The sequence below is a fragment of the Oryctolagus cuniculus genome, chromosome 4 (genome assembly GCF_051225735.1).
Source record: "Oryctolagus cuniculus isolate XC-2025 breed Fujian yellow rabbit chromosome 4, ASM5122573v1, whole genome shotgun sequence".
NCBI classification, from domain to species: domain Eukaryota; kingdom Metazoa; phylum Chordata; class Mammalia; order Lagomorpha; family Leporidae; genus Oryctolagus; species Oryctolagus cuniculus.
In genome coordinates this window covers 79,712,422-79,736,730 of record NC_142870.1, presented here as the reverse complement: position 1 = coordinate 79,736,730, position 24,309 = coordinate 79,712,422, and the positions used below count along the sequence as shown (strand labels likewise).

Sequence of the window (24,309 nt, the reverse complement as noted above, 5' to 3'; positions counted from 1 at the left end):
ACCCCCTCCTTCCTCCCTGTGAGCTTCCTCTCCCCGAGCAGGAAAAGGATGGACAGGAAGGGGGCCTGAGGGGGCGCTGCCTCCAGCATTGTCCCCCGGAAGTGTTTTCTATTGTGGGGGGGGGAGGTCTGTTGAAATTCCGGAGTGTAGTGACAGCCACTCAGCCCGCCCCTTATCCAAGTTCCTGGGGGTTTCCCCCACAAGTCCTTAAAGAACAGCCTCCAAGGGGCCCAGTGAGGGCCTTTGCCACCCATGACAGCCCAGAGTGACCTTTCCCTGCTGCCGGGCCAGGGATGGTTTCCTGTGGCCTGGCACATGCTTTGCATTGACACAGAGGTGGAGTAAAGGCCCAAGCAGCTGGCGTGCACCTGCCCAGAAGGCGGGGGCTGGGGGTTTTCCTGGGCCTGCTTTGTGGGAGGGGCTAGCAGGAGTCCCCAAGAAGGGTGAGGGGTGAGGCCTGCAAAGGCGGTGCGCTGCTCTGTCAGCACCTGTGTGCAGGAGGAAGTAGAAGAAATCAGAGGTTGAAGCCCTGCAGCCCAGGAGCCCAGCAGAACCATCCCCTCCTGGCCCTGCCGGAGAGCCTCTTGCTAGACAGAGCAGCCTTCTGGGGAAATCCAGGACGTTTAGCCCCAGTGAGTCCATGCTCAGCTGAGGACAAGGACGGGGAGAGGGAGGCAGGGGAGGCAGCTCGGCCCCAGGCTGCCGGGGAGGCTGCTCCTGGCTCCCCGCAGAGCCTGCCCATCCATCTTGCCGGGGCGGCTGTACTCTCTCCACCTGATTTATCAGGCCCGGCAGAGCAGGCTCTCCTTCTTTGGTGCTCTCCCAGAGGAAGGTGGCCAGCCGCAGGCGCCGGGGGCACAGAGGGCCCTCAGACTGGAATGCGGGCGGAGGGAGGTGCTGGAAGTTCGGTTGAGGTAGGATCTTGCCTGAGGCGCCTCTGACTGATGTCCCTGTCACCTGTTTTGTTCCAGATGCCCCGGCCAGCGAGAATGCCAAGGCCCCGGAGATGAAATCCCGGAGGCCCAAGAGCTCTCTTCCCCCCGTGCTAGGAACAGAGAGTGAGTACTCGCTCCCCTCGCCTGCAGAGGCAGGGCCAGGCCGACACAGAGCCCTGCCTCCTGTGCACCTGTTCTCGCCTGGGCTCCTCCGAGTGCCCCGTGAACTCCTGGTGACCAAGCCAGTGTCATTTTCTCACTCCACCCTGTCCACAGCCTGTCTTGCTTTTCCTCCTACCCACAGCCCTCTCACCCTCTCTCTTTCTCTCCCTGTTTACTTCTCCTGATTGCTCCCCTATGGGCTGGTCTGCTAGGGGGAGCTTTCTTTTCTTTCCTTTTTTTAAAATTTATTTATGCATTTGAAAGTCAGAGGGAAAGAGAGAGAGAGAGATATCTTCCATCCACTGGTTCACTCCCCAAATGGCCACATTGGCCGGGGAGGGGCTGGGCCGGGATGAAGCTAAAAGCCAAGAGCTTCATCTGGGTCTCTCACATGGGTTCAGGGACCCAAGGACTTGGGCCATCCTCCCCTGCCTCCCAAGTGCATTAACAGGGAGCCAGATCGGAAGTGGAGCAGCTGGGACTCGAACTGGTGCCCATATGGGATGCTGACCCTGTGGGGGAAGCTTCCTGAACTGTAGCTCTGATCCTTTTGCTCCAGGTTAAGATAGTGAGTGGCCCCACACCTACAAAATCCTGTACAAATGCCCCTCTTACATGTTTGTGTACTGGACACACCTGCCACACAGGTGCATACAAGGTCCCACATGTGGCCCAGCTGCCACCCATCTTTCCCAGCTCTGCTCTAATCTCCCTTACTCCTATTTTATTTTCAAGCCACACTGAGCTGCTCCGTGTACACAGGATGCGCCCCAAGTTCCCTCCTGCGTGCCTGTGCCGTGACACCTCTCTCTCTAAGGGACACCTTGCAGGCAAAGTCCCACTGAAAATCCACCCGGCAGTGCCCCTCCACTGATCATTTCTTTCCCAAGTCATGGGATGTGCCCTGTCTCATCCTCCTGCGTCCACTCACTCCCTGCCTCCACTCCCCTAGTACCCACCAGGCATGGTGCTTGTGGTCCACAATGCTCTTCTAGGCCCACAGAGATGTTGTAAGAGCTTAGAAAATTAGAAGGAAAAAAGAACTTTGATTTCAAGGACAGTGTTTTAATTCACTGTATTAACATATTCATCTTTCTACCAAATGCAGTAGTAAAATATAATTTACACAATTGCAATGTAATGTATACATGAATATGTGTGCATATATATATATATATATTTTTTTTTTTTTTTCTTTTTAAATGGAAGGAAGGGCCCAGGATGGCGGAAGTTTCTGCAGTTCCCCAAAGCCATAATGCAGCCCGGCTCCCCCAATGTCTGTCTGTAGCAGAGCTCTCCTCTGAGATCCTTGGTTTTAACGGGAGGGGTGGAGTTGCTTGGGCGTCTCCAGCACACTGTGTTATAAAGCAAACAGATGAGCCGGGCTCCTCCTGAGCTGTGCGGACCAAGGACAGTCCCGGGGCCTGATTAGTTCAGACAGCATCTCTTGTTCTATGATGTGGTGGTGTGTCCTGGCTTTGTATGATTCTGTTCCCTCTGTTCTCTGAAAGCAGACTGTTTCCCTTCCTCATGCTGAACTGGGTGTGTGTGTGTGTGGCCTGCACATGCATCGGCCAGGCTGTCAGGGGCCACTCTGCCCTCACTGTGCTGGGGCAGCTGAATCGGGATGACTGTTTCTTGTGGATGGTCATGTGTGGACACTTAATGAGCTCTTGGAAATGTACAGGTAGTTGTAAGAGAAGCCTGTGAGAACAAGTGCACAATCTCCTTGTCTAAGACTCTGGCTTGGGCCCGTGCTGCCTGAGCTGAGCAGATCAGAGCCACCCTAGGCTGTGGTCAGGTGTGGTCAGGTGTCGCCAGGGCCAGGACAGGAGGTCAGCAGCCCCCGGCCCCGGCCCGTCATCCCAGCGAGGTGAGGCAGGGTCAGAGAGAGCTGAGCGGCAGCAGAGGAACAAGCTGGAGACACTGAGCAGTCACAGAGCTGGGCTTTCTGCCCTGAGAACAGGAGGTGTGGAAAACCCCCATCAAGTTGCCATCATCTGACTCAGGATCAGCAGCTGTCGCCCCGGCTACTGGGAGAGTCACCTGGGAAGCTTCGACCCCACGCTGCCCAGCCACACCCCTGATTAATCCAATCAGGACCTCAGGGTGGCAGCCAGGCCTCTGCCTTTGTTTGCATCCCAGTTGTTACCAGTGCTGGCCAAGATGGAAACCAGCTGTGGCAGGGGGTGCTCATGCTGTCGGTCTTGGGCAGCAGAAGGGGGGTCTCCTTGCTGCCTCTGTTAGTGTGAACCATGTGGGGGCCCCTCATGCACACACATCCTCAGAGAACAAGGTGCCCTGTGGTGTGCAGGTTGCAAGCAGAGAGGGGCTCGGTCAGTGTTAAGTAGAAGAGGAGCAGGGCCGCACCCCCCCCCCAACACACACATACACTCACAGGACCAGCTGCGGGAGGCCTGCTCATCTGTTGAAAGGGGGACACCTCTGTGTGCAGAGAGCCCCTGAGCTGGACTTACAGACATCCACGCCCAAAAGCACAGGGGTGTGCATCTGCATGCACCATCCCTGCCCCTTAACATCCCTCTGCGGGCCCATGCACTCAGCCCCCAGCCCCTACACCTGTTAGCCCTGGGCACTGAGTGTTAGCAGGGCAGGACCAGTCCCCCACCCCGACCATGCACACACCTGTGCTCTTGACCGTTGGAAACTTGCTCCCTGGGTGCCCGAGGGACTCCCTGGGGCTTCATTCCTCAACACTCCTAAGGAAGTGACTGCCCAGAGATGGGAAATGAAGGTGATATCTTTGACGCCTGCACTCCAGTTATTTTCTCCCTTTTGAGGGTAATTGTCATTTATTAATTCTATAAGTTATGCAAGCATGTGCATGCATTCTTTTTTTTAACTTGACCAATGCAGGTCATTTTCTTTTTTTTTTAAATTTTATTTATTTATTTTGAGAGGCAGAATTACAGACAGAGGAGGGAGAGACAGAGAGAAAGGTCTTTCATCCACTGGTTCACTCCCTAAATGGCCACAATAGCTGCGCTGGGCTGATCCAAAGCCAGGAGCCAAGAGCTTCTTCAGGGTTTCCCACATGGGAGCAGGGGCCCAAGCCATCTTCCAGTGTTTTTCCCAGGCCATAGCAGAGAGCTGGATTGGAAGAGGAGCAGCTGGGACATGAACCAGCACCCATATGGGATGCTGGTGCCTCGGGCAGGGGCTTAGCCCACTGTGCCACAGCACAGGCCCCCTGCATGCATTCTTAAGTATTTTAAACAGTGTGGAAATGTACCAAGTACCATGTGAGAGTCCTCTTTCATCTACCCCCAATTCCACTCAGCCCCCTCCCAAGTACATTCACAGTCACTCTTTTCCAGGCAAACATAGTTATGTAAATACGCAAATGCATCTGATGGGCGCCCCCTGTCCCCACCAGAAATGGGACCACACAGTCTGTGCACCTCTGTGATACAGCATCGCCGTGCGGTGCCAGTCAGCTCTGACTGCGGGAGTGGCTCTGTGTGTGTGTATTTCTGCCCAGGGCCAGAAATCTCCTAATCTAAGTAGGAAATCCCTCTTTCCTGATGGAGGGCTGGTGAGTTTCTTGTCCAACAGATGTGGCACGCTCCCCTGCGCCAGCTGGGACATCTGTGCTGCGTGCAAGCTGTGGGGTGTGAGAGAGAACAGCTCCTATCCACAGGGCCTGGGAGCCCCCCACTGCCAAGCGGCACTGAGCGGCCAGAGGGGAAGGCCCCTGGCACGGGATGGGAAAAACTGAAGGAATCACAACTGAACCTGCCAGGCACCGCCACCTCCCTGTGCAAATACAGGGTGGAGGGCTTTGAGGAGGAGGGACACTCTGGGCCTCACTATGAGGGAGAAGAGGCGCTGAATAGGAGTGGTAACATTGCGGGGGGCAGGGAGACCAGCTCCAGCACGGGCTTGGGCGGAGCCCCACAGATGCTCCCGAATGTGGGTGTGAGGGCTCCAGGCGCATCCACACTAGCAGAGGCAGTAGGGAGACCCCCTTCTACTAGTCAAGACCAGCAGTCTGCGGGCACCTGGCTTCCCTCTGCAGCAGCTCCTCTCCTGGCTGCACCCAGGGGTGACCTGGGACCTCGAGCCTGCATTGTGAGGGGGTCTGACTCCACATCAGCTGCTGGCAGAACCAAACTGGAGTGCCTGGGTGGAAGGCATGTCCCCAGGTGCTCCATCCAAGGGTCTTCAGCTTCTGCCAAGTCTCACTCCACTGTGCTATAGGTAGTTCCCATTTTACAGGTGAGCAAAACTGAGCCTTAGAGATGTCACTTGTCCTGCTCAGGATGTCCCAGCTGGTGAGGTGGCACTGTGAATCCAGCCCTAATCTTTGTTCCTGGCATGACACCCTGCTCCTTGCCATAGCCCTGGAGCCATACTTCGTGCTGTCCACACAAGGCCGGGCAGTGCTTCCCGCAGCCCATAGTGGGAAGCAGGAGGAAGCCGAGACAGGCTGATAGGGCTGCTGGGAGGAGGGTGGCAGCCAGCACACTGCCCTGGACTGCGAGACGTGTCAGGCTGTTTGCTGTGTGCCTGCCTTGCGATGAAAATTTTTTTAAATAACTATTTCAACATAATTTCAAATTTACAGAAAAGTTATAAGAATAGTACAAGGACCTCTTGGATACTCTTTAAAAAATTATTTGAGAGGTGGAGTTACAGACAGTGAGAGAGAGAGACAGAGAGGTCTTCCATCTGCTGGTTCACTCCCCTGATGGCCACAATGACCAGAGCTGGGCCCATCCAAAGCCAGGAGCCAGGAGCTTCTGCAAGTGGGTGCAGGGGCCCAGGTGCTTGGGCCATCTTCTACTGTTCTTGGATACTCTTAAATCCATCAGTTGTTTACATGTTGTTCCATTGTTGATTCTCCTCTATGCATATGAGGATACTTCAAAATGTTTGTGGAGCCAGCACCGTGGATCACTAGGCTAATCCTCCACTTGCAGCGCTGGCACCCTGGGTTCTAGTCCCAGTTGGGGCACTGGATTCTGTCCCGGTTGCGCTTCTTCCAGTCCAGCTCTCTGCTGTGGCCAGGGAAGGCAGTGGAGGATGGCCCAAGTGCTTGGGCCCTGCACTCACATGGGAGACCAGGAGGAAGCACCTGGCTCCTGGCTTCAGATCGGCGTAGTGCACCAGCCGCAGCAGCCAACTGGGGGGGTGAACCAATGGAAGGAAGACCTTTCTCTCTGTCTCTCTCTCTCTCTCACTGTCTAACTCTGCCTGTCAAAAAAAAAAAAAAAAAAAAGCATTCTGGTGCAAAGATATTTTTAAAATCTTGCATAGTTTTTTCACGTTACATGTTTTCCATGAACTTGAAGATCCCTCAATATATGCATTTATGTAGATAGATACCATTTTAAACCAAACTGGAGATATCATCCCCTTAACCTCCAACTAACTTAGTTTTCTGTCTTCTAAGAATGCAACCGTAATGTAGTTATGAAGTCAAGAAATTTGACAGCGAAACAATGCATTATCTAATCCATAGTCTACATTTGATTTTTGTCAGTTGTCCCAATAATATCCTTATGGCCATCTATTCCTCCCCTTGATGTGAATTTAATACCATACTTCTGTAACCCTGAACCTCCTCCAGCCCAGAGCAGGTCCCCCGCCTACTTGAGAGACAGGTGCAGGAGAGAAGTGCCCATGACACCTCCACCTGAGCTGAGTTGGGCTTGGAGAGGCAGGGACATGCCGGTGGACCCTTCAGGGGCCAATTTACTATGTTCAGGTCTAGAGCAGTGCTCAGGTGTGCATGGCGTAGGAAGAAGGCCCTAATAGAAAGTGGGAGATGAAGTCTTGGTTCTCTCATTCATTAAACAGGTGGCCTTGGGCCAAGCCCTCCATGCGTCTGGACTGTGGCTTCCTCTCTTCTCCCAGGGGGAGGGTCACTGGCCACTCCCAGGCCTATTCTAGCTGTGACAACAGACCACGGGCTAGAAAGCTTTGGAGGGGCATGGTTCTAATGAGGCTTGTATCATCTGGATGGAGGAGGCTGAGGCCACAGCAAGCATAGCCGGGGTGACACAGCAGCAAGAACATCCGGTGAGGGAGAGACCAGGTGCCAAGGTGTCCCAGTACAGGGGGTCTTGGGATTCCTTGGGAGTCATGTGTGAGGCAAGACCAGCGTGGTGCTGGTGTGAAGAACGGGGGCTTAGAAATGGCTGTAAAAAATGGAGATGTGGCAGTGCCACTTAGATGACAGACTCAGGGATTGCTCCTGTCTGTGGGGAGAGGCTGCAGGTCTTTGGGAAGGAGATACATGAGCAATCACAGGGGCTCTTACAGCCAGAGGAATGGTTGGCCCCTGAGCAGGTTTACAATGAATATTTCTGATTGGCTCGTGAGCATCGATGGTTTAAGGATCTCTGCCTCAACTGTGATTCTGTGGCTTGGGGATGTAGGGCATCCTTTGTATTTCCTGCCCGGCCTTGGAGCAGCTGGTCACCGTGGTGGATCACTCCAAGTGGTGGTGCTCTGATGCGTATGTCTCCGCCTCCTCCATGTGTCTCTCTCGCAGACCCAGAGTCATGTCAACTTGAAAGCGTCTCTGGGTACCAAAGACAGTGGCCAGCACCCAAGAAGGTTTCCCCTGGATCACATCTTTCTTTTAAACCTTCTCTGTGGGCTGGAGAAGTGCCCAGTCCTGGAGGATGCAGCATGGGGAGGAAAGGCTGACCAAGCTGGGTTTGGACATCGAAGCTTGTCTGATAGTGAAAGACGTGGGGCCCTTCCCTTGCACAGGAGCTGGGGTGTTTGCACAGATGTCTCTGAAAGCGGGCGCCCACCCCCGTTACTCCAATCTGAAGTGTCGGTCTGTGCCGTGTGTGTGTGTGTGTGTGTGTGTGTGTGCAGGTGCACATGTGTTGACTCCATGGTGGCCACCTGCTGACTACCACCCTCCCCAGCTCCCTCCCATGCTTTCCCCGTGGGCCTTAAGCCATTGAGTGGCAGGATGGGCCCTCTGCAGGGAGCACCTGGAGGGCACCTGCCAGACCTCGCTGGCATTGCTGGGCTGCTTCCTTCACAAACATCCTGACACTGTCCTGACAGCCTTTGCTGTGAGGGAGGTGAGTGGGAAACTTGCCCAGAGCTGTCACTTCTGAGAAAACAACTGCTGTTTGTCCCCAGTCTGTAAGGGCGAAGGCTGTGTGTGCAGTCGGGGAGGGGGTCGGGTCCCTAGGCTCCTGCCCCTGCCCCAGCACATGGTGGGAGTGTTCAGCCTTGCATCCTCACCAGCCACCCTCCTGCCCCAGCACAGCGCCACTGGGCGTGTGATCCCCCACTTTGCGCCAGCCTGTGTTCTTCTCAGGAACCTTTGGCAGAAAACTAATGCTGATCTTGGGGATTGTGAAGGGTCTCAAGTCTATTTTTAGTAGTTACCTAAAAAGGGAAATGTCCCCAGAGAGGCAGAGATCCCAGGGACCTCAAAAACACCAGCTCCCTGCTTCTCCTCTCTGCCCTTCTGCACTCTGGGAGGGGCTGGAAGGCAGAGTGCAGCACTCACCTGCAGGCTGGGTGCTCGGATGAGTCCCTGCCCTGCTCCTGGGACAGAGGAGGGCTCAGGAGGCCAGGACGAGGTTAGGGCCCAGCAGGCTGGGGCAGAAGCCAAGGAGAGGTTACCCTGCCCTGCCCCCGCTTCTCCTGGAGGCTTCCAAACGTGGTGCTTTGATCAGGGTGTCTTGATATTGGGCTGCTTCACTTCTCACCTCGGTTTCCTATCTAGAGCAGAGGGCTCAGCACCTGGTGGCTTTCATCTGGGAGATGTCGGAGCAGAGTCTTCTTTTCACAGAAAGTTGTGCAAAGATTCGGTCTCCTGGAATTCAGGGCCCAAGTCTCTCAACATCAGGGCCCCCAGGTGGGAGCGGAATGTTCCTTGGGCATTCCCAGGCTAATGGAGACCTTGAGGAGTCCCGCTCACCCCTTTAATAGTACTCATCAAGCTCATGTTCTGGGTAAGGTGGGCGGCACTGGGGATGTGGAAGCTTGCCCAGTGCAGGGTGCGTGCATGCTGGGGGCAGGCTTTTGCCTCGTGCTGGACGCTGTGATGGAACCGTCTTGGAGGGCGTGATTGCAGCCTGGCAGTAGTGTACACGAGAGGAGACCTACCTGAAGAAGGTGCAAGGGTCAGCCCAGGGACGGGGGCACAGGATACACAAAGGGCTGAGAGCCCGAGGCTGGCATTGCAGAGATGTAAGTGTTGACCCAAAGATAGCACAGACCAGCAGCTGCACCAGAAGCCCAGGATCTGTGTTGATAAGAAGCTTCCAGGCGCCCATAAGACACACACTGAAGTTTGAGAACCAAGAGGGAACAGCGAGAGAAGGGTGGGGATGAATGCCAGGCACAGATCAGGCAGCCCTGCAGGGTCCCGAGTGGCAGTGGGCAGCTGCTGGAGAGGTTCCAACAGCAGAGTGACATCAGATTTGCATTTGAAAAAGATCGCTTTGGGCGCAGGGTAACAGATGTGTTAGAGTGTGGCTGGGGAAACCCCAAGCCTAGAAGGAGGTCCAGTTCGGACTGGAAGGTAAGAGCAGGGATGTGGAAAGTGGCAGACCAGGAAGGTATTTGTGATGGAATCTGCAGGCATCGGTGACTACAGGGGGAGTGGGGACAAGGAGCCATTTGGGGATTTGGCTTTGAACATTCAGGCTTGCAGTGTGTGGCTGGCATCTCCCAGGGAGGGGATAGTCGGGTGGGTTGGGCTTAGAAGAGGAGGCTGACTCCCCAGAAAATGTGGACAGAAAAGAAGGCAGGGAGCAAAACTGTAAGAGCAGCCATGAATGAAGGAGCCCAGGAGCAGCAGGGCAAGGACGGGTGTGCTGCTTGGGGCTGACCTCCCCGAGAGAGAGGGGCCCCTAGCCTAGTGGCAGCCAGAGTGGGATTCGTGAAGAAGGGTGGATGTCGGTCTCCTTCCAGGAACTCTTCTGCGGCAATGACTGGTGCAAAAGGTGAGGGGTGTCGGAGAAGGGGCGAGAGGATGAAGGGCGGGGGGGTAAGAAAGGCCCCGTCCGCAGGAGAGGAAACTCAGCGTCTGGGCATCTCCAGCAGGAGTGTCCCGCCACTGAGGACCTGAGTCGGGGGAGGGAGTGTAAGGGGCCAGTGAGAGGTCTCCTGTGGGTCTGAAGCCAACAGGGTGAGGCCCTAGACAGAGGGCCAAAACTATCCCAGAAGGCAGAGATGCCCCGGGGATGTACCTGCTTGGGGAAGGGATGAGGAGGGCAGCGGCTAGTGTTAGAACATGCGCTCTATGCTCCATGCTCTACTTTCTTGACAATATAGCCTAGTTCTTTACAACACAGTTTGTTTATTTTTCTCACGTTCTCCAAACCAGGAAATTGACGCCCCGGGAGGTTAGAGTGGGTGTCTTAAGCCACACTTAATGAGTGACAGCGCAGGATTCAGACCCAAGTCCCACTCCAGCGCCCATGGCCCCTCTGCCAAGGTGCCGGGGTTTGGGGAGTGAGCAGAGTGCAGCCGGAGGGAAAGCAGAGGAAGGAAGCAGCCCCCCACTCCGGGCGGCAGCGGCTGCGGGCCTCCTGCCAGCTCACCCACACCTGCTTTTATGAGTCTGGCACGTCACCTGACTTTTATGAGATTCTGACTCCTTTTTCATAAAACGGAAACACAGCGAGATGCCTTGCTTAGGTTTGGTTGGAATTAGAACCAAGTGAGACAAGGGTGATGAAATCATGGGTTACAACCCCGGCTACTGAGCCCAACTTCCTCCAAGAATCCAATTGGGTTTGGTTTGGTTTGGTTTGGTTCGGTTTGGTTTGGTTTGGTTTGGTTTGGTTTGAATCCGAGAGACCCATCTGCTGCTTCACTTCCACAAATGCCTACAAAAGCCCAGGCTAGGCTGAGGCTGAAGCCAAGACCCGGGAACAGATCCAGGTGGCTTACATGGGTGGCAGGAACCCAGTCGCTTGAGCCATCACCACTGCCTCCAGGGGCACATTGGCAGGAAGCTGGAGTCAGGAGCCAGAGCCAGGAACCAAACCCAGGCGCGCTGATTTGGAAGGTGGGCATCTTTGCTGCCAACCTAAATGCCTGCCCCAGTCCAGGTTTTAGAATCAGGTGATTCTGCATTTCCTTGTAGGCCTAAAACCAGAATTAATGGATTCTAGCAGACGGTCATATGAAATATGTATGGAATAGGATAGAGAACATTGTTAACATTTAAAACTGTGTTCACTGATAGGAACCAAACCAGTTTCAAATGGAACCCAATTTGAAATAGCAGTAGCTCCAAATTTATAGAATAAACAACAACAAAAATGGCTTTTGGTGCTGTTTAACTGTAACAGCAAAAGACAGATCTTAGTTAGGGCCGTTCTTCTAGCCACATAGGTTCGTCCAGAACCACCAAGTGTAGGGCAGGACCTGGGTGTTCTGCCACTGCTCCCACAACTCACTCCTAGCTCAGCATCCAGCTTGTGAATGGCATCTTTCCCCATGCATTCTCATGGTCTCCCCTCCATGTGTGTGCCCGTTGGGTTTGTCTGTCTGTCTCTCCCCATATCCTCTTCTAGGAAGGACACCTGTCACATACCTTAATGGTCTCATTTTAAATTTCATCATCTCATTCAAGACCCATTGTCTCCAAATACAGTCACAGTCTGAGGCACTGGGGGCTGCAACTCCACCAAATGACTTTTGGAGGCACCCAGTACAGCCCGCAGCAGCAGTGCCTCACACAGCCTCCCTGAACAGTCTGTCCTCTCCACCCACCCTGAGGCCTCCCCGCTTCCACCAGGCCTGGAGGAAGGTGCTCCATCACCGGTGTGCAGTGTACCCCCACCCCAGACCCTCCCGTGGGCTGTGGCTCCCCCATTCTGCCCTCCACCGGGTCCTGGTGTCTGCCTTCCAGCCCATCCTCTCCTGGTGCCCTGTCTCTTTCTGTCCTCTCACCTCCTGCCTTCTTAACTGACTCATAGACCTCCAGGCCCCATTTCCCCATCCACCTCTGCACCCTGGCCCGGAGCTCTGTGCTGGTGGCCCCCAGAGCCCTGCCCCGTGGCGGGCCCCCACCCTTGCTTGTGGTGACTTCCTCCCGCCCCCCGCTCCTCTCCACGCATCGCCTGGACTCACACACTGGCCCCTTCTCTTCTTGCACGCTCTTCCCCAGAGAACTGACCAGTCCAGCCCACAGCATCCATTGTAACTGCATGTTGGTGCTGGAAGCCTTCACTTCCTTTCTCCACCAGCCTCTCCCTAGGATGCTGAGCTGGGTTTCCAACCTACACACAGACTCGGGTCGTTCAGCCACCACATTCCCATGGCCAAGCCAGACCACGTGCAATCGTCCCCATGTGACTGAGCAGGAAAAGCCTCCCTCTTGTGCAGCCCCAGCCTCCTTGCAGCCTCTCCTCTGCCACTCATGGGCGTCTTCTTTCCTGCATGGACCTGGGGCAGTGCCTTCCAAGATACACCAATAGCCTCCTCACTGACGTCCTTGTCCCTGCTGCGGGAGCCTCCAGCCCTGGTTGCCTGCCGTTTCTGAGGCTCCCTGTGCACTCAGGACAAAAGCCTAGGTTTGGGGCTCGGCACCTGAGACCAGCACTGTCCAGTGGAACTTCACATGGAAATGTTCTGTGTCTGAACAGTGGGGTAGCCATGGTCACCATTCAGTGGTGTGGCTCTTAAGCACTTAAAATGGGACCAGTGTGATGGAGGAACCGAATTTGTTTTCTGTATTTTTTATATATTGTTTTATTGTCCCACTGCCTTCACAGCCCTGCCCTCTCTTCCCAACCCAGTGCTCTGGTCAAGCCCTCCTAGGCGTCACTTTGACCCTCAGCCCTGAGCCACTGCCTGCTCCTCTCCTGTCTCCATGCCTGACCTTCCCTGGCCTGCAAGTCCCTCCTGGGCCTCCCCATCTCAGCAACCACAGAGCTCCCTTCCCCCTTCCCCCAAGCAACCATGTCATGTTGACTGCTGGAGAACGCAGCTTCGTTCTTCCTACCTTCTATCCATGCACACAAGGGCTCTCTAACCGGTTCATGGAAGATGCATGTTATGAAAAACTATACACGGATTTTGGTATTTTATCTCTTAATTCCATTTTCCACAAACTTCCCAAAGTCCACTGGAACTTACTTTGTACTTTTAAGAAACAAGCATGATCTCTTATGAAACCACAGTTTGGTGATCAAAACAGGAAATTAACATTGACGAAACACTGTCATCTAATTTATTGGTCTTATTCAGATGTTGCCAGTTCTTCCTCGGATGTCCTTTATGGCAAAAGAAAAGCAAAAGCCTTTCCTCTGGACCACGCATCTTGAAATTTCTTGAACATAAGCCCTCATTTCTTTTCATTTTTTCTTTAAACACTTTATTCTAAATGCAATTATATTCTAATAACAACCGAAAAAACATTGGGGATTTGTCTTTATTTTTATTCATTTGAAAAGCAGAATGAGAGAGAGAGAGAGAGAGAGAGAGAGAGAGCTATCTATCTATCTATCTGCTGGTTCACTCCCCAAACACCCACAACAGCCAGAACTGGGAGGGGAACAGGGACCTCATCCAAGTCTTTCACTTGAGTGGCAGAAGCCCAAGTTTTCAGGCATCATCTGCCACCTCCCAGGGTGCATATTAACAGGAAGGTAGGTCGGCAGCAGAGGCAGCTGGTGATCTCAGGCACTCGGATGTGGAATGCAGGTGTGGCCTGCTGCACCTCGACACCTGCTGCAGGCCGCCTTCCTTACATGTGTTTGGTTTTCTTCTCAGTGCCCACGTCAGTAGTGCACTGGTTGGTATTTCCCTGGCCCAGAGTAGATCCTCAGCAAATTTTTGGTAAAGGACAGGTAGGTCAACAACAGCAGGTAGCCAGCGTGAACGTGGGGGAAGCAGGCCTCACCTTGGGCTTAGAACACAGCTGGGAGTCATCAGCACTGGGATCCCAGCATGCCTCTGTCAGGGCTCCCATGCTTACACCATCCCCAGGGGGCACTCAGCCGGGCAGTAGCACTGCGCATCATAGGAGTGCACAGCCAGTCATTCACAAAGCCAGTAGCTTGCCAGCAGTCTAGAACCGCTGCAAGCCAGCTGCCCCTCCAGAACCTGCAGAGATGCAGCTGCAGTGAGCAGGAAGGGGGTGACACGCGGGGTCTCTAAACTGTCAATGAATGGAATCACACCGTCCATCATAGCCTTGGAGTCTGGCTTCTCTTCTTTTTTTTAAGATTTATTTATTTGAGAGGTATAGTTACAGAGAGGCAGAGAGAGAGAAAGAGAGAGGTCTTCTATCCACTGATTCACTCCCCAAATGGCTACAACAGCTGGAGCTGTGCTGATCCACCAGGGACTTCTTCCAGGTCTCCCACACGGGTTCAGGGGCCCAAGCACTTGGGCCATCTTCCACTGCTTTCCCAGCCCATAGCAGAGAGCTGAATCAGAAGTGGAGCAGCTGGGACTTGAACCAGCACCCATATGGGATGCCGGCACGGCAGGCAGTGGCTTTTTACCCCCTGGCTTCTCTTAAGTCATTGTGATTCATCTATGTGGTATGTACCAATGGTTTGCTCCTCTTGATTGATGATAAGTATTTCATTTAAGACTTTATTTATTTATTTGAGAGGTAGTTACAGACAGAGGGAGAGGCAGAGAGAGAGGTCTTCTATCCGCTGATTCATTCCCCGAATGGCTGCAATGGTGGAACTGTGCCGATCCAAAGCCAGGAGCTGGGAGCTTCCTCCAGGTCTCCCACCTGGGTTCAGGGTCCCAAGCACTTGGGCTATCTTCTACTGCTTTCCTAGGCCATAAGCAAGTAGCTGGATCAGAAGAGGAGCAACCAGGACACTAATTGTTGCCCATAAGGGATGCCGATGCTGCAGGCAGAGGCTTAACCTACTATGCCTTAGCACCGGCCCCAAGAGATACTTCGTTGTATCAGTCTATACCACAGTTCATCGATTTGCCAGCTGATGAACTTCAAGAAATCTTTAAGTTTTTGGGCAACTCTAAGTAAAGCTACTGTTAATATTTGCATAAAGGTGTTGCCGTGCCTGTAGGTTTCCATTTCCCTTGGATAAATAGAATAAATGACTTCTGAGCAAAGACCCTCTGAGAAATGTTTCTGTGTACGGATCATGTTGTTATTTTGCCAAATGAACAGAATTGTGCTGCAAACACACTTGAGTCATTTGTCTTTTTTGAGTTATTTGGAGGAAGTAGGATGGGAAGGAGGATGGAGGACACCATTCGTCGACTCATTCGTTCCGTCATCCAACAAACACTAAGAAAAATGAAAGCTACTGGTCCACAATCTAGGACCCAAAGGAAGCCTGGGACCCTTGGATCCACATCAAAGGCTAATTTTAGTCGGTTTATCTTCCACGAGTTCCTCTCCGAGCTTCCTGAAAGTTAGCGTGGGCGAGTGCGCAGGGGTTTGAAATGATCCTCTTTGACTAGGACTATGGGGGATAAGCAGTTTTGAGAAATTCTTTCTCATTGGAGCTTGCAGGGACTCTGCCGGCCCCCAAAAAGTCCCCTGAGAACTGATACTGCCTCGATGGTGGGGCTGTGTGACGAAGGGGCACAGCCGTGTCTGCAAAGAACAAGTCACGGGAGGACTCTTGGGTGAGGGCCAGGGGGCAGGACTGTGTCCTCCTGGGACTGGGGAGCTGTAGGGGACACCAGGAACAACAAGAAATAACTTGGGGCCTTCTCTGTTCCAGGTGACGCCACTGTGAAAAAGAAACCTGCCCCCAAGACGCCCCCGAAAGCAGGTAATTGCTCACCCAAGAATCAGGGGGCCAGGGCGATAGCCACCATAATGGCTTTGGCTTCCCTGTACCCTGCTGCACTGACCCCCTGGGAGTGTGGTCCCAGGAAACCGCCGCTGCATTTGCCAGGCCAGGCCTGCTCCCCAGGGGCCGGCTGCACACCTGCTGCCTCACATCTGTCTCCCTCTGCTGTGTCTCCTCTTGCACTTAGCCCTGTGTGGACTGCAGCTTCCCCGTCCTCCCGTGCCATTCCGCCCCCCCAGCCCACCCCCGCTCTGCCCCTTGTGCTATCTGTGCCCTGCTCTGGGTGTCCTCCCTCTGTGGATGGCCTGTCTGAGTCCCCAGATCCAACCTGGAGGCCAGGATGACCTGGGGTCAGCAGCTTAGCACATAGGTCCCAAGCCTCAGGGTAAGATAAGCTCCAGCACAAGCGAAATCATGCCCTGGACATTGCGGGGGTCACAGGTGAAGAATAAAGAGGTGAACAAAGCCAGCAAGTCCCTGAGCTCCGGGGTTCTGGAGCAGAGTTCACTGCCCCCACTCTTACCCTCCAGGCAGTGAGAACCAACAGTGCATCCACAGAGCTCCAAGGTCTCACTGTCCCCCTGCCCCCCCACTCCTCACTCACTGTCCCCTGTCCCCCCACTCCTCACTCACTGTCCCCTGTCCCCCCACTCCTCACTCACTGTCCCCTGTCCCCCCACTCCTCACTCACTGTCCCCACTCCTCACTCACTGTCCCCTGTCCCCCCACTCCTCACTCACTGTCCCCACTCCTCACTCACTGTCCCCTGTCCCCCCACTCCTCATTCACTGTCCCCACTCCTCACTCACTGTCCCTGTCCCCCCACTCCTCACTCACTGTCCCCCTCACTCACTCACTGTCCCCACTCCTCACTCACTGTCCCTTGTCTCCCCACTCCTCACTCACTGTCCCTGTCCCCACTCCTCACTGTCCCCCCACTCCTCACTCACTGTCCCCTGTCCCCCCACTCCTCACTCACTGTCCCTGTCCCCACTCCTCACTCACTGTCCCCTGTCCCCCCACTCCTCACTCACTGTCCCCCTCACTCACTCACTGTCCCCCCACTCCTCACTCACTGTCCCCTGTCCCCCCACTCCTCACTCACTGTCCCCCTCACTCACTCACTGTCCCCCCACTCCTCACTCACTGTCCCCCTCACTCACTCACTGTCCCCCCACTCCTCACTCACTGTCCCCTGTCCCCCCACTCCTCACTCACTGTCCCCCTCACTCACTCACTGTCCCCCACTCCTCACTCACTGTCCCCCCACTCACTCACTGTCCCCTGTCCCCCCACTCCTCACTCACTGTCCCTGTCCCCACTCCTCACTCACTGTCCCCTGTCCCCCCACTCCTCACTCACTGTCCCTGTCCCCCCACTCCTCACTCACTGTCCCCCCACTCCTCACTCACTGTCCCTGTCCCCCTCACTCACTCACTGTCCCCCCACTCCTCACTCACTGTCCCCCTCACTCACTCACTGTCCCCCCACTCCTCACTCACTGTCCCCTGTCCCCCCACTCCTCACTCACTGTCCCCCTCACTCACTCACTGTCCCCCCACTCCTCACTCACTGTCCCCCCACTCACTCACTGTCCCCTGTCCCCCCACTCCTCACTCACTGTCCCCCTCACTCACTCACTGTCCCCCCACTCCTCACTCACTGTCCCCCCACTCACTCACTGTCCCCTGTCCCCCCACTCCTCACTCACTGTCCCCTGTCCCCCCACTCCTCACTCACTGTCCCCACTCCTCACTCACTGTCCCCCCAACCCTCACTATCCCCTGTCCCCCTTACTCACTGTCCCCTGTCCCCACTCCTCACTGTTCCCCATCCCCCCACTCCTCATTCACTGTCTCCCTATCCCCCCACTTCTCACTCACTGTCCCCCACTCCTCACTCACTGTCCCCTGTCCCCCTCACTCACTGTCCCTGTCCCCCTCACTGTCCCTGTCCCCCTCACTGTCCCTGTCCCCCTCACTCACTGTCCCCTGTCCCCCTCACTCACTCACTGTCCCTGTCCCCCTCACTCACTGTCCCCTGTCCCCCTCACTCACTCACTGTCCCTGTCCCCACTCCTCACTCACTGTCCCTGTCCCCTTCACTCACTGTCCCCTGTCCCCACTCCTCACTCACTGTCCCTGTGCCCCCACTCCTCACTCACTGTCCCTGTCCCCCTCACTCACTGTCCCCTGTCCCCACTCCTCACTCACTGTCCCTGTCCCCACTCCTCACTCACTGTCCCTGTCCCCCTCACTCACTGTCCCTGTCCCCCTCACTCACTGTCCCTGTCCCCCTCACTCACTCACTGTCCCTGTTCCCCTCACTCACTCACTGTCCCTGTCCCCACTCCTCACTCACTGTCCCTGTCCCCCTCACTCACTCACTGTCCCCTGTCCCCCTCACTCACTGTCCCTGTCCCCCTCACTCACTGTCCCTGACCCCTCACTCACTGTCCCTGTCCCCCTCACTCACTCACTGTCCCTGTCCCCCTCACTGTCCCCTGTCCCCCTCACTCACTGTCCCTGTCCCCCTCACTCACTGTCCCCTGTCCCACTCCTCACTCACTGTCCCTGTCCCCCTCACTCACTGTCTCTGTCCCCCTCACTCACTGTCCCTGTCCCCCCACTCCTCACTCACTGTCCCTGTCCCCCTCACTCACTCACTGTCCCCTGTCCCCCTCACTCACTCACTGTCCCTGTCCCCACTCCTCACTCACTGTCCCTGTCCCCCTCACTCACTGTCCCTGTCCCCCCACTCCTCACTCACTGTCCCTGTCCCCCTCACTCACTGTCTCTGTCCCCCTCACTCACTGTCCCTGTCCCCCCACTCCTCATTCACTGTCCCTGTCCCCACTCCTCATTCACTGTCCCCTGTCCCCCTCACTCACTCACTGTCCCTGTCCCCCTCACTCACTCACTGTCCCTGTCCCCCTCACTCACTGCCCCTGACCCCTCACTCACTCACTGTCCCTGTCCCCCTCACTCACTGTCCCCATCACTCACTCACTGTCCCTGTCCCCCTCACTCACTGTCCCTGTCCCCCTCACTCACTCACTGTCCCTGTCCCCCTCACTCACTGTCCCTGTCCCCCTCACTCACTGTCCCTGTCCCCCTCACTCACTCACTGTCCCCTGTCCCCACTCCTCACTCACTGTCCCTGTCCCCCTCACTCACTCACTGTCCCTGTCCCCCTCACTCACTGTCCCTGTCCCCACTCCTCACTCACTGTCCCTGTCCCCCTCATTCACTGTCCCTGTCCCCACTCCTCACTCACTGTCCCTGTCCCCCTCACTCACTGTCCCTGTCCCCCTCACTCACTCACTGTCCCTGTCCCCCTCACTCACTGTCCCTGTCCCCCTCACTCACTCACTGTCCCCTGTCCTTTCCAGCCATGCCCCCTCAGATCCTCCAGTTTCCTGAGGACCAAAAGGTGCGCGCAGGAGAGCGTGTGGAGCTGTTTGGGAAGGTGGCCGGCACCCAGCCCATCACCTGTACCTGGATGAAGTTCCGCAAGCAGGTCAGTAGTGGCAAGGGTGGCCCAAGCAAACCCCGGGCCCTGGAGGGGAAGGCTGGGATAGGCTGTAATGGACAGGACTTCACTCTGCACGATGCCTGGCCTGGGAGAGGCCCCTGGCCTGCCCGTTAACACCAAGTGCTTAGCAGTCAGACCTGCCTTCCAAACCATTTCACCACTGAAACTGCCTCTGGCCCCCTTGTCGCTTTGCCCTCATCCTGGAATCCTACTCGCTCCAAACAGCCCAGCCTGTGCCCTTGGATGACCCGAGAGCTCTCTGTCATTTCGTGCTGGCCCACAGATTCCTATCTGTGGCCACAGCTCAGACTCCCACATGTCAAAGGAAACTGAGTATTTGCCTAAATGACATGTTAAATAGGAGTCCAGCTAACTGATCCAGAAATCCAGCTACAATTGATTTATAATAGCAGTGCACATGGAAAAATGAATTTCCAAACAGCCATGCCTGCGTCCCCTGCTGGTAGCATGGGCCTATGTGCATGACCAGCAGGAGCAGAATGGTGGGCTGGCGCATCTCTGTGGAGTGTGGCTTTATTCTGAGCCCTCTGTCGCTTCTTTCCAATCCATTCTCAGCTCTTCATTTGACAGATGAGCAGCCAGTGCCAGGGAGGAAGGTAGAGATGATCTCAAAAGATGGGTAAGACAAGGTAGCCTCTGGATCCCAAAGTGCCTTTGCCCTGAGCTGTACCTGGGCTGCGTTGTCTTCAATGAGATGGAGTCGCATCCCTTTTTGAGACATGAGCACGGTCCCCACTGTGTCCATCAGAACTCTCTGTGATGGGCGTGTTCTCTACTTGTGTACCGCTTTGACAGCCGCTGATCTTATGCGGCTCTCGAGCACTGGAAATGTGGCCGCTGCAACTGAGGAATGGAACTTTAAATTTTCATTAATTAGAAAGCAGCTTTGTTGATATATAATTTACTTATTCTGTTGTATACTTCTTTTTTTAAAAGACAGGGAGAGAGGCACAGATGAGGAACTAAACACTGTTGGTGTCATTTCTCTCTCCCTTTCTCTCTTTTTAAAAAGATTTATTTATTTATTTACTTACTTACTTACTTATTTATTTATTTGAAAGGCAGAGTTGCAGAGAGGGAAAGAGAGGTCTTCCATCTGCTGGTTCATTCCCCATATGACTGCAACTGCCAGAGCTGGGCCAATCCGAAGCCAGAAGCCAGGAGCTTCTTCCGGGTCTCCCACGTGGGTGCAGGGGCCCAAGGACTTGGGCCATCTTCCACTGCTTTCCCAGGCCATAGCAGAGAACTGGATAGGAAGTGGAGCAGCTGGGACTCGAACCAGTGCCCATATGGGATGCTGGCACTGCAAGCAGTGGCTTTACCCACTACACCACAGGGCTGGCCCCTCTGTTGTATACTTCTAAAGCAATTTTTAGTATATTCACAAGATTGTGCAAGTTATCACCATTAGCCAACTCCAGACCATTCTCATCGCCCCAAAAAGAAACTGCAGATCCATCAGCAGACCTTCTACTTCCCGCAGCCCCTGACAGTCACTGATCTCCTTTCTGGCTGTGTGTGGATTTGCCTGTTACAAGACATGCCACAGAAGTGGAAGCTGCAATTTTCTTGGCTTTTCTCTCCCTTTAGTGTAACGTGTCCAGGGCTCATCTGCCATTCCTGGACAAGTTGGGTAATAGTCCCTTGTCCGGGTGTATCACGTTTGGTTGATCAGCTCACAGACACTTGTGCTGTTTCCACTTAATTAAAATTGAAGTAGCCACATGTGGCTCCTGGCCACTGCATCAGGCAGCCCAAGAGGCCAGAGCACACAGGGCTGGGCTTGCTGAGTGACTGCTCAGGTGTGTCCACCCCTCATTCCATCCCAGAGCAGTGGAAGGAGGCCAGGACACCCAGGACCTCTGTTCTGGCAGCACTGGGAGGGGTCATCCTCCCTGCCACCCCGGAGCTGGGCCCTCTCAGGGAGGCAGGGCCCCAGATGCAGGCGAGAAGGGGCCTGAGGGGGAGGCTCAGAGTCCAGCTTTCCCAGCTGCATTCGCCAGGGAGCAGGCAGTGTGGAGGTGCTGCCTCCCTCTCCTGGCCCAGGTCTGCAGCACCTGCTCCCGTCCTCCCCGCAGATCCAGGACAGCGAGCACATCAAGGTGGAGAACAGCGAGGCTGGCAGCAAGCTCACCATCCTGGCCGCACGCCAGGAGCATTGTGGCTGCTACACGCTGCTGGTGGAGAACAAGCTGGGCAGCAGGCAGGCCCAGGTTAACCTCACTGTCGTGGGTGAGTAGGGGGACCAGACTGGGGGCTGTGGGGGTTGGGGGTGCAGGGCAGTGAGTCTCAGGAAATACACGGGTTGCTCAGGTAGGAGACGGGAGCCTCAACTGGAATACGGGCGCCTCAGTTGGGATGCGTGAGCCTCGGGCGGGCTATGTGAGCCTCACGGCCTCATCACCGTCAGTGCCTTTCTCTCTGCACGCCACCTTCCATCCTCCCAACCTCTCACTCCTCCATGCCTGCACTCTCCCTGCCCTTCCAAGCTCTGGCCCCTGCGCCGCCCCTCCCCATGCACACACACACACTTTGCTCTCTCTGGGAGTTCCCTCCGGGCTCTCTTTCTGGACTGCATTGGAGACTGTGGGCTCTGCCGCTCTAGGGGCCTCTCCTGCTGGCACTTTAACTCCTCCGATCTGCCTACCCCCACCCGCTCTGATGTACCCCTTTGCAAAATCCTCGCCTTTTCACTTCACTGCTCCTGTGCCCGATCCCGGGGATGCCGCAGAAAGAAGACCCCATCAACCCACAGACTCACAGCCAGGCGCCGCTGAGCACCAGGCTCGGCTGAGCCGCCGGTGCTGGTCAGAAATCCCGTCCTCGTGTCTGGAGGGTGCTATTCCTTGTGGTCTCCCACCCTGCAGCCGTGGCCTCCAGTTTCCCTGAGAAACAAGGCATCAAGCACCCACTTGCTCAACCACGTGGCTGCACGCCTCCAGGGTCCATGTCTGTCCCCGGCCTGATTTCCTCCTGCAGGCTCTGCCAGTGGTCCCCTTTTGTCCCTCCAGGGTCTGCTGCCTTCTCCTCTGCCTTCTCTCTGGATCTCAGCTTGGGGAGCCCACCATCCACTTTCCCTCCTCGTGTCCACCTCTTCTCTGCCGGCTCCCCCCACCCCGTCCCCCCCATGTTGCCCTCACAGCTGCTGCGCAGGCTTGTGCACCTCCTGCAGTGCTTTTCCTTGCTCCAGCCCCTCTCTGGCCACGCCCTCTGACAAGGGAGTCTCTCTACTCCCAGGGTGCACCTTCAGCTGCCTGCAGCCTGGCTCCCACCCCTGTTAGTCTGCCGGGACCACACCACCTCCTAATCCTGTCTCCTTCTCTGCCGGCCATGCCTGACTGATCCTCCAGTCCACTTTGTCCTCTTTCCTGATCACTGTCTGCGTGCTCCGCTGCACTCTCTCCAGAAGCACCGCAGTAACCTGCCAGCTAGCCTCCTGCTGCCAGCACACTCAGCCCCGGTGGCTCCCTGTGTAGCAGGTACAGGGGCCAGCAGAGGCACAACCAGCCCAAGGAGCAGGCAGATGTGTGTCGTGCGTGTCTGGGCCTCCACCTGTGGTGCCCAGGGAAGCCTTCGTCCTGGTGTTTATTGACACATGCCCAAGACTGTGTGGGTTTTAGGTTGTTAGTGGCTTTCAAGCTTGTAGGGCACCTTTGTGAACGTTAAGAAAAAGGGTCCCTCTGGGCAGAGTGAGTAGGAGACGCTGTGCCCCCACCCTCATAGTAGGGCTCATTCCTGGCCTTGGGGAGCGGAGGCTGCTTCAGACCCCTCTGCTGGGCTCCCGGTGCAGCCCACAAAGCTCTCACCTGGCCGTGCTGCCTGCCTGCACACTTTCCCTGGGGTGTTCCTGGTGTGCACCCACGCGTGGGCACACAGGCCAAAGGATCTGTTAGCAATGGGACTCACGTGGCCCTGGGGGTCCGAAATCCTCCCCGGCGTCCGCCCCCAGTTAAAGGCTGAGAAGGTGGCTCTCGGGGTCTCTTGCGGCTCTGACGTCCCAGCCTGCTGCAGGGGTCCCCTGACTTTGTGTCCAGGAAATCTCCCTGCTCCATCTGCATGTCTTTCCTTCACCTTGAGACTTTCCAGCTCTGCACATGGAGCAGACAAAGCCCGCACACGGGAGCCCGGTGAGCACTAGCTTTTGTGCGTGCTCGCTCTCTCTCTCTCTCTCTCTCTCTCTCCCCCTCTCCCCCTCTCCCCCTCTTCCCCTCTTCCCCTCTCTCCCCCCTACCAAGCCCCTGGCCTCCACATCCTCTCCTGGAAAGGGCACAGGAGGCCCCAAAAGATGCAGGAGTCCTCAGATTGGAGAAGTCACCTTAAGGACAACATGCAGGCCCCTTCTTTCTCTTTTTTTAAAGATAGATGGATGGATGGATGGATGGATGGATGGATGGATAGATAGATAGATAGATAGATAGATAGATAGATAGATTTGAAAGGCAGAGTTACAGAGAGCCAGAGCCAGAAAGAGAGAGATCTTCCATCTACTGTTTCACTCCCCAGATGCCACAATGGCCAGAGCTGTACCATTCCAAAGCCAGGAGCCAAAAGCTCCCTCCATGCGTGTGCAGGGGCCCAAGGACCTGGGCCATCTTCTACTGCTTTCCCAGGCCATAGCAGAGAGCTGGATTGGAATTGGAACAGCCAGGTCTCCAACCAAACTGGCGGCCATATGGCCCCTTCTTTCTCACACCCAGCTAAGCCTCAGGGGGGAAAGGAGCCCTTGCCCCCCACCCCGGGGTGGGGGAGGGGGAAGAGAGGAGAACAAGGAACAGTGCAAAGCAGAGGTGAGGTGCCCCGAGAGCCGTGCCCAAGCCAGCGCGTAGCAGCGCAGGGTTGCAGGCTGTGGCCCCACACCCTGCACAAGTGCTGCAGCAGCCCCGGAGCTGCCGCTGCTTCTC

General features: G+C 55.5%; 1 protein-coding gene across 7 annotated transcripts in view; it reads left to right on the top strand.

Annotated features, from left to right (window-relative positions):
* MYLK (myosin light chain kinase) overlaps positions 1-24,309 on the top strand; it is a 214,543-nt gene that overhangs the window by 145,308 nt on the left and 44,926 nt on the right. For all 7 annotated transcript variants that reach the window (XM_089331824.1, XM_089331821.1, XM_089331823.1 and 4 more), the window contains 4 exons: positions 972-1,058; positions 15,782-15,832; positions 19,245-19,372; positions 21,487-21,640. In XM_089331824.1, coding sequence (XP_089187950.1) covers positions 972-1,058; positions 15,782-15,832; positions 19,245-19,372; positions 21,487-21,640 — 420 coding nt within the window. The remainder of the gene's footprint in view (positions 1-971; positions 1,059-15,781; positions 15,833-19,244; positions 19,373-21,486; positions 21,641-24,309) is intronic.